The 13,185-nt window shown below is 44.0% G+C and overlaps 1 protein-coding gene across 3 annotated transcripts in view; it reads right to left on the bottom strand.

Moving 5' to 3' along the window:
- LOC119395873 (glutamate receptor ionotropic, kainate 2) overlaps positions 1-13,185 on the bottom strand; it is a 204,913-nt gene that overhangs the window by 31,855 nt on the left and 159,873 nt on the right. For all 3 annotated transcript variants that reach the window (XM_037662879.2, XM_049416801.1, XM_037662878.2), the window contains exon 14: positions 10,841-11,054. In XM_037662879.2, the coding sequence (XP_037518807.1) occupies positions 10,841-11,054 (214 nt within the window). The remainder of the gene's footprint in view (positions 1-10,840; positions 11,055-13,185) is intronic.

Below are 13,185 nucleotides of genomic sequence, written 5' to 3'. Positions count from 1 at the left end.
ATCGTCCACGTGGCCAGGATGAAGCCGTATTACACACGCTGAAGACTTGCTCTTGCCTAGACACATTCGAAAGCATCGAGTCGGTGCTTTAGGAGGGGGAGAGTAGTGACACGGACATGTTGGGGGTATCCGGCTGTTGCCCGGCTAGTTTCGCCATTATTTGTGCGTGGCGAAGAGATCGCTGGTGGTAGAGAAAGACGAAGACGTGCTGCTCGATCGGAGCTGTTCCGCTGTTCACCGTTTTTCTACTTGTTTTCCTGTACTTACCGTGACAATATAATATATAATATATTATATATATATATAATATAATATAATATATTATATATTATATATATTATATATATATATATATATATATATAATATATATATATATGCTTAAATGCGGATGAGTAACTTCGCTTACCGCAAGGTTATAAGTATTGGCGGCGAGATCGAGCAGAGTCGGCACCTAGCGGCGAGCGGACGAAACCCCGCCGTGTGGATGGCTCCCTGCGTCGTCTGCTAGCCACACCGTGTACGCATGTGTGCGTAGGTCATGCGCGTCCTCAGATTACAGCTTATCCCGTTGTGCTATCACATTATCAAATGCTCGTACGTATGCCTGCACGATATACATAAGCATTTCGCCTTACGAGACATGTATGAACTTTAATAAGTGAGTGCAAGCCCGTGTAAGTATGGCGCTAGGTCTAACCATCGTACCGTCCATTCGCCAAAATCATTTCAATGTGGGTAGCTTTTTCTCGTTCAAGCACGTCACATAGTTCTTTCGGCGGCGTCCTAAACGAAAAAAAGTACGAATTGTCGAGGTGTGAATGCGGAATTTTAGTGACACCATCTCGTGATGGTGTTGGTGATTTGGAAATCCTTGTGATACCGCAAAGCATGAACTAGCGTCTGCAGAGGATGGTAAGCGGAAAAAAAGACCTGAAGCCGTGCATTTCTACACTAATACGCGTATTCATGCAAACAGAAAAGCAAAGTGCACAAAGTTCTACTTCATTTAATTACGCAGAAATACGGGTTCTCTTTCTTTGTAGCCGCTAGAGCAAGAAGTAAATACTTCAATGGCTCAGTCGCGCAACACAGTTTATATTGTGGTATACGCTAAACACAATTTAAACACGTGCAAACAAAGCAAGAAAAAACATCAAGCACAGGGCATAACAATAATGTGACTGAAGGCCAGTACCCCCTTGACTGACAGATTGTACTGCTCTCACAATTAAGAGGTACGTTAGGACGGTTGCGTGCATTGATGTGGCATGGAGCGCACACACATCACCATTAGGCTGCAGTCAACGCGCTTTACTCGCCAACAATCGACTCAAACCGCATACGGCGAATCGTCGCTGCGCACATTAGTATAGGCGCCGCCGACCTCCTATCCACACAAACGCGGCGACGGTGCTGCCACCTATAGCCTGATCTCGCGGCGAATAAACGTAGGTGCGCCTTCCGAAAAACAACTGTTTATCTTGTCGACGTTTCGACGTGAGCAACTTCTTGTTCAAGGCATAACGACATTTACAGCGTGTGTGTGTCCTCTTATACCATGTTAAGAAGGGAAATGACAGAAAAGAAGGGAAAGAAGAACGTAAAAAGGAAAAAGAAAAAGAAAGTAGAGGATTTCAAGACGGTCAGTAGGAATTACTTTGCTTAACGCGAAGATTGTGTTAACTTAGGAAGCTATGCCATATTTCACAACAATACAGCCTTGACGCATCCACCTTCCTCTCAACGGACAATGTATTGACCCCGCACGTCGAGTACTGGACCTTCCGTTGTAAGGGCACGGGCGGCATTTTTGAAGTCATTCCTCGACGGGTAGTCGTGGGGTGTTAATAATAATGATTAAATAATAATAATAATAATAATAATAATAATAATAATAATAATAATAATAATAATAATAATAATAATAATAATAATAATAATAATAATAATAATAATCAATCAATCAATCAATCATTTATTTAACGTGCCCAGGAACAACCGTAAGGTCTTTGTGCAGGCGCACGCAAAAAAAAAAACAATAAAAATAAACTATACAATACAGACAGTCTTCAGAAATAAAAAGAGCAAATACACGTAGACAAAGAGAAATGAACACAAAAGGGGAGGAGTAAAATAAGACAACACGAGAAATATTGAAGGGGAATGAAAAATTAGATTGCATATATACGGAAAGACGGAGAAGGGAAGACTTTGTACATTGTGCCATACTATGTCAAAACAGTACAAAGCTCGGATAAAAACAATGATTGTGGACTATGAAAAATGTCACGATCAAGAAAATTAACATTATAGAGACTTTGTATTCTGTGAACGGTAGAGTGTTGGAAGAAGCAGGCGGGTACATGAAACGGTCTGTTCTCTCTGGTTAACTTACGCGGAATTCGAAAATTAACACAATTGAGAAGTACAGGGCAGGATATGATACCGTGGACTAGCTTGTAAAGAAACAAGAGATCAGAACGATTTCGTCGGCAGTGAAGTGATGGCAATGATAATAATTCAGCAGTATTTGAACGAGATTTTTTAGCAAAGCGATGGTTATATATGCTAAGGAATTTTTTCTGGACTCGTTCAATGGTGTTACCGCTGGATTGAGCAATGCCATTCCATATCACGGACGCATACTCCAGTTGAGGAAGACATAGCGCGGTGTACAATTTTCGGAAGGGCATAGGAGAACGGAATTCTCTAGACAATCTACAAACACAGCCTAGGGTGCGAAGACCCCGCAAAGCAACACGCTTAGCGTGAGCGGAAAAGTTTAACGTGCTATCAACAACAACACCAAGATCACTGATCTCATAAACCTTGCATAAGGACACAGAATTGACAGAGTATTGAAATGACACGCTAGATGTTTTGCGAGTGATAGACATGAATTTTGTCTTCGAGGCATTCAGAGAAAGGTTATTAGCGTTGCACCATTCGGAAGAAGAGCGCAAATCTGACTGCAGCAAGCGACAGTCGTTAACTGAATGAATTTCCTTAAAAATCTTGATGTCATCGGCATACAAGAGGAAAGAAGAATTACGAATGGCAAAAGAAACATCATTAACGTAAATTAAAAATAGGAGTGGGCCTAATACTGACCCTTGAGGGACCCCACTAGTCACTTTATACAAAGAAGACGTTTGGCCATTTACCGCTACATAACAATATCTATTGAGCAGATAGCTCTGCAGGAGATTCACAACCGACAAGTCAACATCAAATTGCGCAAGTTTAACCATAATCAGTGTGTGGCTGACTACGTCAAAAGCCTTGCTCAGGTCACAGTAGAGTACGTCAACCTGTCCTCTCTGAGAAATAGGTGTGGAGATCTGCGTCATGAAACTAGCAAGATTTGTGGTAGTTGAGCGGCCAGCGAGAAAACCATGTTGATTAGGAATCAATGAGCTTTTAACACTAAAAGACAATATTTTGTGAAGAGCCAGCTCGAAGATCTTTGATGTGGCACATAGTATAGAAATCGGGCGATAATTAGAAACATCTGTTTTAGAGCCCGACTTAAATACTGGGAAAACACGAGCAGTTTTCCACATGCTAGGAAATGTGGAAGTGTCCAGGCAGTTATTAAATATCGTAGTCAGTACTGGGATAAATATACTGCTATAAGCTTTTAGTATGGCGGAGGGGATGCCATCTGGGCCACATGATAAGGATGGTTTTAAGCACTTAATGCATTCGCAGATAAGATTTTCATCCAGCGACAAAGCACTGGGTGAGCGAACTGCCTTAGGCTGTCTGATATCAGTGCTAGAGTCTGAGGCCTTATAAACGGATGAGAAATGTGCGGCAAAACAGTCAGCGACGGCATGCACTTCTACCCCATTTGAGTCTAGTAGTCTGAAAGACTCTCCGCTTTTGCTGGACCGTTTACGTACATACTTCCAAAACTCAGCTGGCCTGTCAGAAGCGCTTTTTTCTAAGAATTCAATATACGAACTATGATCCCGTTTATATAGGCGTTTAGCGAGAGTTCGAAAAAAGCTGAACTCTTCCTTCCACTCGCTCGATGGAGAACATTTAGATTTCCTGTGTGCGCGATCTTTATGCTTCAGTGCACTGATAAGTTCAGATGAGAACCAGTGGGGATATTTACGTTGTTTATGTGTGTATTGGGGAATAAAATTACGCATGCTGCTCAGTACAAGCTCCGCAAACTGATCAACCTGGTCATCAACATTCGGTTTGTCAGTAACCTGTGACCAGTCAACGGTGGACAAGTAATGATACAGGCCCGTGTAATCACCTCGCTTGAAAGCAAATCTTGGAGATCTGTTTACATAACTGCTGTAGCTCGTTGTTTCGGCTGATGCGGATAATCTTACGTTAAGTGGTGGGTGGAATTTGTCAGGACGTACAAGAGAGATGCTGGAGCGGGAAACTTCAAGGGGTTGATCGTTTGACACACACAGGTCTAAGACGTTGCCACTGGAATTGACGACTGAGTTATGTTGCAGTAGGGAATTAAACGCCAGAAAGTCCAAGAGCAGGCTGCACTTTTTCTCTATGAAATGATTGTAATGAGAAAAGGTAAGCGTACTCCAGTCAATTCCAGGTACATTGAAATCCCCAAGAACAATAATTCTGTGTCCACTATGAGAAGATATCACAAGTTCAATAGAAGACATGACATCGTGAAACGAGGCAGGGGAAATGCTGGGTGGTAAATAGAAACATCCAATCAACAATTTTTCACGGCGCTCAAGGTTGATTTCTAGCCAGATCGATTCTTCGATGGTTTCTAGGTCTTTCCGTCTAACGGATTTCAGTGAATTGTCAATGGCAATCAGCACGCCACCGCCTTTCTCTTTGGTTTCACTGAAATCTCGGTCACTGCGGAAGGTGGTGTAGGTCGGGGGAAAAAAGTCAGATGAGGGAATTTCAGTGCCGAGCCAGGTTTCAGAGATAGCAATAATAGGAAAAGCAGACGAAAGAACATTAGAGAAAAACTCGAGTGTCTTGGTACGCAGACCCCGAGCATTTTGGTAGAATATGTCTACGTCACACAGCACTTTGGATTCCAGTCACTATCTCAGAGGGATGAAGCATGTCATCGCGCAGCTCCCCACGAAATGGCTTGAAGAGGCATCCGAGGGGCCACATCGAAGGGTCATTCAGGCGTTGTAGTGTTTCCTCGTCAACTTCAATATAGAATGAAGAATATGACTGGAACTTTGTTTGAAGTCGCCGGCAGGAGATGGCAGACAGATCCAATGAAGCAATATGTTTCTTAATGTCAGCAGTAGTGGTGTCCGGGCTCAGCTTCGTAACAAAAATGGCCTTTGGCCATTGTGGCCTTTGTGGCCGTTGAGCTACAGGTATAGTGGATGTTTTCATAACTCCAAACGAGGCGGGTTTCTTCTTTCTTTCACCCTCAGTCACCGCTGCAGAAGAGGCTGTCACAGGCATCACACTGACACGCTCCGACGTGTCTACGTCAGCTGGCGGCGAAGTCGAAGATGAAAGAATTTCGGAGAGGGGTTGTTCGGAGAACGCAGGTTGCTTGGAGGTCACAGACGGGTCAACGGTCACATGCGCTGGGGGTTTCACAGGTGCCTTCACTGCCACGGCGGCCGTGCGGCGCGTCAGCTCCTCACGCAGGAAGCGGACCTCTGCACGAAGGGAGGCGACCACGCGAGCTTGTTGTTCAACACCGCGGGAATGATCCTTACGGAGCCGCTCGTTGTCTTCGCGTAGTTGGGATACCTCGTCGCTGAGGAACGAGATTCCCTCCAATGCGTCGAGGAGGAGGCGGCGCAGCCCGGCGAGTTCGTCACCCGGAGGGGTACACGTGGAGAGGGAACCGGTTTGAGAACTGCAATGCTCACCGCTGCACCCCGACGAGTTGCTTTCGCTAGGCTTACCAGAAGCACGGCTCAGATCACATAAATTGCAGCAAAATGAGCGCGATCCAGACTTCAGGAGTTGCAGCTCTTCATCAGGCCAGGTTACACATTTCGCATGAACGCGTTTAGAGCAACTTTCACAGCGGAAAAACTGCTGCTTACCGAAAAACGGGCAGGAGCATAGCAAGCATGCATCCCGACTGGGAGCCATGGTGCAGGACTTATAATAATAATAATAATAATAATAATAATAATAATAATAATAATAATAATAATAATAATAATAATAATAATAATAATGATAATAATTACAATATTATTATTATTATTATTATTACAGGATCATAGTTCGTACATTGAATTCTTAGAAAAAAGCGCCTCTGACAGGCCGGCTGAGTTTTCGAAGTATGTACGTAAATGGTCCAGCAAAAGCGGAGAGTCCTTCAGACTACTAGACTCAAATGGGGTAGAAGTGCATGCCGTCGCTGACTGTTTTGCCACACATTTCTCATCCGCTTGTAAGGCCTCAGACTCCAGCACTGATATCCGACAACAGCCCAAGGCAGTTAGCTCATCCAGTGCTTTGTCGCTGGATGAAAATCTTATCAGCGAATGCATTAAGCGCTTGAAACTATCCTTATCATGTGGCCCAGATGGAATCCCGTCCGCCATACTAAAAGCTTATGGTAGTATATTTGTCCCAGTACTGACTACGATATTTAATAACTGCCTGGACACTTCCACATTTCCTAGCATGTGGAAAACTGCTTGTGTTTTTCCAGTATTTAAGTCGGGCTCTAAGACAGATGTTTCTAATTATCGCCCGATTTCTCTCCTATGTGCCGCATCGAAGATCTTCGAACTGGCTCTTCACAAAATATTGTCTTTTAGTGTGAAAATCTCATTGATTCCAAATGAACATGGTTTTCTTGCTGGCCGCTCAACTACCACAAATCTTGCTAGTTTCATGATGCAGATCTTAACACCTATTTCTCAGAGAGGACAGGTTGACGTAATCTACTGTGACCTGAGCAAGGCTTTTGACGTAGTCAGCCACACACTGATTATGGTTAAACTTGCGAACTTTGACGTTGACTTGTCGATTGTGAATCTCTTGCACAGCTATCTGCTCAATAGATCTTGTTATGTTGCCGTAAATGGCCAAATCTCTTCTTTGTATAAAGTGATTAGTGGGGTCCCTCAAGGGTCGGTATTAGGCCCACTCCTATTTTTAATTTACGCTAGTGATGTTTCTTTTGCCATTCGTAATTCTTCTTTCCTCTTGTATGCCGATGACATCAAGATATTTAAGGAAATTCATTCAGTTAACGACTGTCGCTTGCTGCAGTCAGATTTGTGTTCTTTTTCCGAATGGTGCAGGAGCAAGAACCTCTCCCTAAATATTTCAGAAACCGAGGTAATGAGTTTCACTCGAAAAACATCTAGTGTGCCTTTTTTACATTCTGTCAATTCTGTGTCGTTGTGTAAGGTATGTGAGATCAATGATCTAGGTGTCCTTTTTGATAGCACCTTACACTTTTCTGCTCACGCTAAGCGTGTTGCTTTGCGGGGTCTTCGCACCCTAGGCTGTGTTTGCAGAATGTCTAGAGAATTCCGTTCTCGTATGCCCTTCCGAAAATTGTACACTGCGCTATGTCTTCCTCAACTTGAGTATGCATCTGTGATCTGGAATGGCATTCCTAATTCCAGCAGCAACGCAATTGAGCGAGTCCAGAAAAAATTCCTAAGTATTTACAACTATCGTTTCGCCAGAAATGGCTCTCGATCTCGTTCTAACGCTGCTGGATTATTATCACTGCCATCACTTTGCTGCCGACGAAATCGCACTGATCTGTTATTTCTTCACAAGCTTGTGCATGGTATCATATCCTGCCCTGTACTGCTCAACTGTCTTAATTTCCGAATTGCACGTAAGCTGACCAGAGAGAATAGACCTTTTTCATGTAACCGCCTGCCTCTGTGAACATTCGACCATTGGCAGGATACAACGTCTTTACAATGCTTACTTTTTGGAGCTCGATGTTTTTCACAGCTCCCAGTCGATGTTCTGATCCGAGCTTTGCACTGTACTTAAATATCCTCGTACACTGTTGACATTTTTTGTTATTTCTTTCATTCGACCATTGGCAGGATACAACGTCTTTACAATGCTTACTTTTTGGAGCTCGATGTTTTTCACAGCTCCTAGTCGTTGTTCTGCTCCGAGCTTTGCACTGTACTTACATAGCCTCGTACACTGTTGACTTTTTTTTTCCTGCGCATAGTTCTTTTTGTGCAATTTTATAACGTTTTTTATCCCTGATATATTATTATGAATGTTGGCATTTGTTTGTTTCTGTTTGTTTTTATTTTCGCGCGCCAGTACAAACACCTTACGGTTTTTCCTGGGCATGTTAAGTAAACGTTTGATTGATTGATTGATTATCTGGGGTTTAACATCCCAAAACCAAGATATGATTATGAGAGACGCCGTAGTGGAGGGCTCCGGAAATTTTGACCACCTGGGGCCCTTTAACGTGCGCCTAAATCTAAGTACACGGGCCTGAGGCATTTTCGCCTAAATCGAAAATGCAGCCGCCGCGGCCGGAAGTGGTGGGGTGGGGACTGAGACCTTTCAGCGCATGCTTTTACGTGTCGGCATCGGTGTAAGATCTGAAGAGGCCGATCTCGTCAAACCTTCTTAACCTCTCATGCTTGTTTTGGTCAAGCCACGTCGCGCAATACTAATTTCAGGGTAGATCAAGCTAGCGAAACGGCTGCAAGCGCACCATGAGCGTGGCACTTAAGTCATGCTGTACATGACATGCGTGTCATGATTTTCATGATAACTCGTGTTAATTATGTTCGTCACACGGTCACGTCGCAAGATACCAATTTCGGTGCATATCAATTTAGCGAAACGGCCGCCAGTGCCCCATGAGCGTGGCACGTAAGTCATGCTGTATATGACATGCGTGTCATGATTTTCATGATAACTCGTGTTATTTATGTTCTTCACACGGTCACGTCGCAAGATACCAATTTCGGTGCATATCAGTCTAGCGAAACGGCCGCCAGCGCCCCATGAGCGTCGCACGTAAGTCATGCTGTACATGACATGCGTGTCATTATTTTCATGATAACTCGTGTTCTTTATGTTCGTCACACGGTCACATCGCAAGATGCCAATTTTGGTGTACATAAACCTAGCGAAACGGCCGCCAGCGCAGCATGAGCGTAGCATGTAAATCATGCTGTACATGACATTCGTGTCATGATTTTCATGTTATGACTTGTCATTTATGTTCGTCATACAGTCATGTTACTCCATACCAATTTTGGTGCACATTCGATTAACCAAGCGACCAGGAGAGCACGAAGTCGTAGGCGGCTAGATAGATAGATAGATAGATAGATAGATAGATAGATAGATAGATAGATAGATAGATAGATAGATAGATAGATAGATAGATAGATAGATAGATAGATAGATAGATAGATAGATAGATAGATAGATACGGTCAAAGTCGCAGAAGTTCGCTAAGAAATGCTTCGCATTTAATAACACGAGTTAACACGAAAATCATGACACGCATGTCATGTACACCATGACTTACGTGCCACGCTCATGGGGCGCTGGCGGCTGTTTCGCTAGCTTGATCTACCCCGAAATTGGTATTGCGCGACGTTACTGTGTGACGAACATAAATAACAGGAGTTAACATGAAAACCATGACACCCATTTTGCTAAACGACATACATGACGACGTATGCAGCTCTTTGCTGGCTGCTTCGCATTACATCGATTCCCACAATGCGTGGGATCTGCTGGTTTTTTTACCGCTAGGCACTTAAGACTGGACGGAATTTGTTTCCCTTCAGTCTAGGCTGTAATCACTTAACTGAGCGATCAGTAAGACTCCGTACGATGCAACTTTTGTCTGGGCCGTAACCACTTGGTGGTTAAACAGTGAGACTCGGTTCTTCGTATGCAATGACAGTGTCCTAGGCTCTAACTTAAGAAAAGTTAAGTAGAAGAGTAAGACGCTGTTGATGTCTATGTTATCATCAGTGTGCTTCAGCAAGATGCACATATGACTGTAAATATTGCGCTGCAATATACCTTCAAGTTTTTATTACTTCCAACCTGCCTCCTGCTTCATCGACGTCAATCGTCGCCTTGATGGGACTTCAATCTCTATCAAGGAGAAAACAAACAAAGGAGAAACGTAACTAGTACAAAGTTGTTCGAGCAAAATTCTTTTTTTCTTTTTACAGCGCAGCTAAAAGCTCGACGTTTGACGCTGGATCGTTCGCGGCATCTCGCGAAGCCCAGCAACCACTTCACACAGCTGCACCTGGCTTCATCAAGTGCGCCGTCTAGCAACGAGTTGGAGGAAGGAAAGGGGGAGAGCAGAAGATAAGCAGAGAGGGGGAGAAGGATTAACGAAACAAAATAAAATTTCTTGGCGAGGCGGGATGTGAACGCGGGTATCTACTGTCCGAAGGCGAGCGTTGTAGCCACTCGGCTCTACCAGGCACGCCAGCGGAACGAGCAATTATGGGGACCGTATGATTGCGTTGCTATGAGTGAGCGAACGACAGAAATATAGACAGAAAGAGAAAGACAGATAGTGAGAGGAATACAGAGAAATAACAGGAAGAAAGAAAGGGAAAGAAATGGATCGAGAGAGGGGAAAGAGATAGAAAGAAACAGAAAGACAGAGAAAGCATAGCAAAGACATGTAGAGTATAGTGTAGCAAAGTGGTAGGAAAGGGAAGTGAGGGCAAAGAATAGGAAGAAGATGGCAAGGGGGAGGGGAATGCCACCAGGTCCGGTGTTTCCACAGGCTTCGACGCCGTAGTGCGTAGCTGCCGCTTTTTTTTTGCTCCCAGCTTTCTGGTCACCCTTCGGCAAATATAGAGTGCATGCGAACTGAGCGGTTTTATTGTGAAAGAACGCACCTGGAGGCAGCGCGATGCCGTATCCTTTAGAGTCCAGTAGTCCACCAATCTGTGTTAGCTGACACTGGCGCTGGACTACATACTCGATGCTCGTGGACTCCATGAGGAAAGCGTAACCGCCACTTTTCACGCGTGCAACTCCTTTAGCGTTCGATGGTACCAGATCGTCTCTCATGGCGTGCCACATGCGCTCGTACGTCTCGTGCTTGGACTCCTGAAATGCAGTCACCACGAGTTCACCCCTGTGCAAGCACTGTACATATGAATAACAGAAATCTGTATCACATGTATTTGGCTATATATAGCTGCCATCAACCTCTCGAGCCCAGTGGCGTAAGAAAATAAAGACCATTGGCCTCCGTCTGTGTGCTGATGCGAAAACGTGTTATACATAACAATGCACATATGTCTCAGGTATTAGGAACGTATGTCAATAGCGTAAGGTGAATAACAACGGTTGTTTACAATGTTAAAAACGCACATACGCACCAATAAGCTACTGGTTACATAAAGCGGGTAATACTTTTTTAAATTAAATAAATATGAATGTAAGCATACCAAAACCAGCAACTGCGCTTTGAAATCACTCTGTAAAATTGTGCACGTCTAAAATGGCAGAACGTCGTTGCAGAAAAACGCATCAGGGCATCCATTCTTTAGGCGCGCTCGCGGATGTCACCCCATAACTCATTGCGCAAAAAAACTTCAAGTGCTCAATAAAACTCAACAATAAATTGGTCTACGCGAACACGTAAGTCAAGGGAACCTTGGACTTCATCATGAAGTGCAGTTTTTTAGCTGAAAATAATACATGCAGCACATCGATATCCTAAGGTTCCTCTATATTGCTTCTACTTGTGCGGTAACGAAAATTGGGGCAGCTACGACTAGTGGTGCGAATACTAGGAGAGAGCGCAGCTGGGGGCCTTCCCCCTCCTTTCCCTCCTCCTAAATATCACTTCACTCATCCTCACTGTCACTTCCCTTTCTTACTCCCTCGCTATACTATACTATACATTGCCGTGTTATGCTTTAGCATTTCCTTTCCTGCGTTCCCACTCCTCCACCTCATTTCCCTTTCCCATCTCCTTGTTACACTATAGACGGCTATGCTAATCTTTACCCTCTCCCTTCCCCTTCACCCTCACTTCCCTTTCGCGCCCCATTGATATACTATACTATGGATGGCTATAGTATGCAAGGAGCCGCTTGTCACATACTTCTCTCTCCCACCTCTTGCTATGCTTTACTGTACAATGTAACGTTATGGTTTACCCTCTCAACTCCTCCGTTTTTCTCCTGCACATCCTATCATCAGTACTCATAACCCTCACTTTATATTCCCTTCCTCATCCTGTTGCTAAGCTATACTACTCCCTTCAGGTGCGAATTGTGATGCACTTTCTGCAAATACCTGAAATTCGCACAACAAACTTCCAAGGCACCCGAGATTACATTCCAAGAAAGAAAATGAAGGTGTTGTGTTGTGCGAGTGTGACTAATTATTCTTAACTACTTTGTAATATTATACTGAATTATTCTGCGGTCGGCAACGTTCTGTTGTCACATCATAACGAATTCGTAGGCTTGAAGTGCATTCGCAATTTGTTTCTGGCTGTGTTTATTTCGAGCAAAGAAAAGTGATAGTTTTGATGTTGGTCCTATATCTGGACATATGTGGACATTGCACCTCAATGGGCTCTTCAAAGATTTTCAGTACTTTACTCTCTCCCCTCCTCCTTTCCATCATCCTTACCATCACTTCCCTTTTCGACGCATTTGCTATATTATGCAATGCTATGCTATGCTAGGAGATGCTTCGCACATACCCGCTTTCTGTGGCGCATAACCCCCCTCCCCCACTTTCGCGCTGATTTGGCCGGAGTTTTGCCAAACTTAAACAGCTGCGCTCTTAATATTGCTGAAGCTAGTGAGTATGTTGCAAGGATAGTTGCTACGTGTTACTCTAACTAAATGTAGTGCACAACGAGAAGACAGGCAAAAAACCAAAGGTCCTGTCCTTTTCCTTGTTTTACAGTGAAAGCTGTTATGAGATCATTTCACCGGCCGTTTTTGGCACCGTAGATGTCCGCCGCCGCCGGTGTCCGTAACCAGTATCGCTCGAAATAAGAAAAAAAAAACGAAATAAGAAAAAAATTCCCGGATGGAACGAGGTTCGGACCTGGGCCCTCTGCGTGGGAGGCCCAGTATTCAACCTCCGAGCCATGCCGGTGCTTGAAACTGCTTTGCAAAAAGGTCCTATACAGGCTTCATCTCGGGAAGGAACAACATTAGCATATGCAATATAGCATGGTAGAAGAGTAAAATAAGCACCAAGCGTCGCA

Source organism: Rhipicephalus sanguineus, chromosome 6, assembly GCF_013339695.2.
Source record: "Rhipicephalus sanguineus isolate Rsan-2018 chromosome 6, BIME_Rsan_1.4, whole genome shotgun sequence".
Lineage (NCBI taxonomy): Eukaryota > Metazoa > Arthropoda > Arachnida > Ixodida > Ixodidae > Rhipicephalus > Rhipicephalus sanguineus.
Note: the sequence above shows the minus strand (reverse complement) of the source record. Positions and strands in the feature narration are given on the sequence as shown.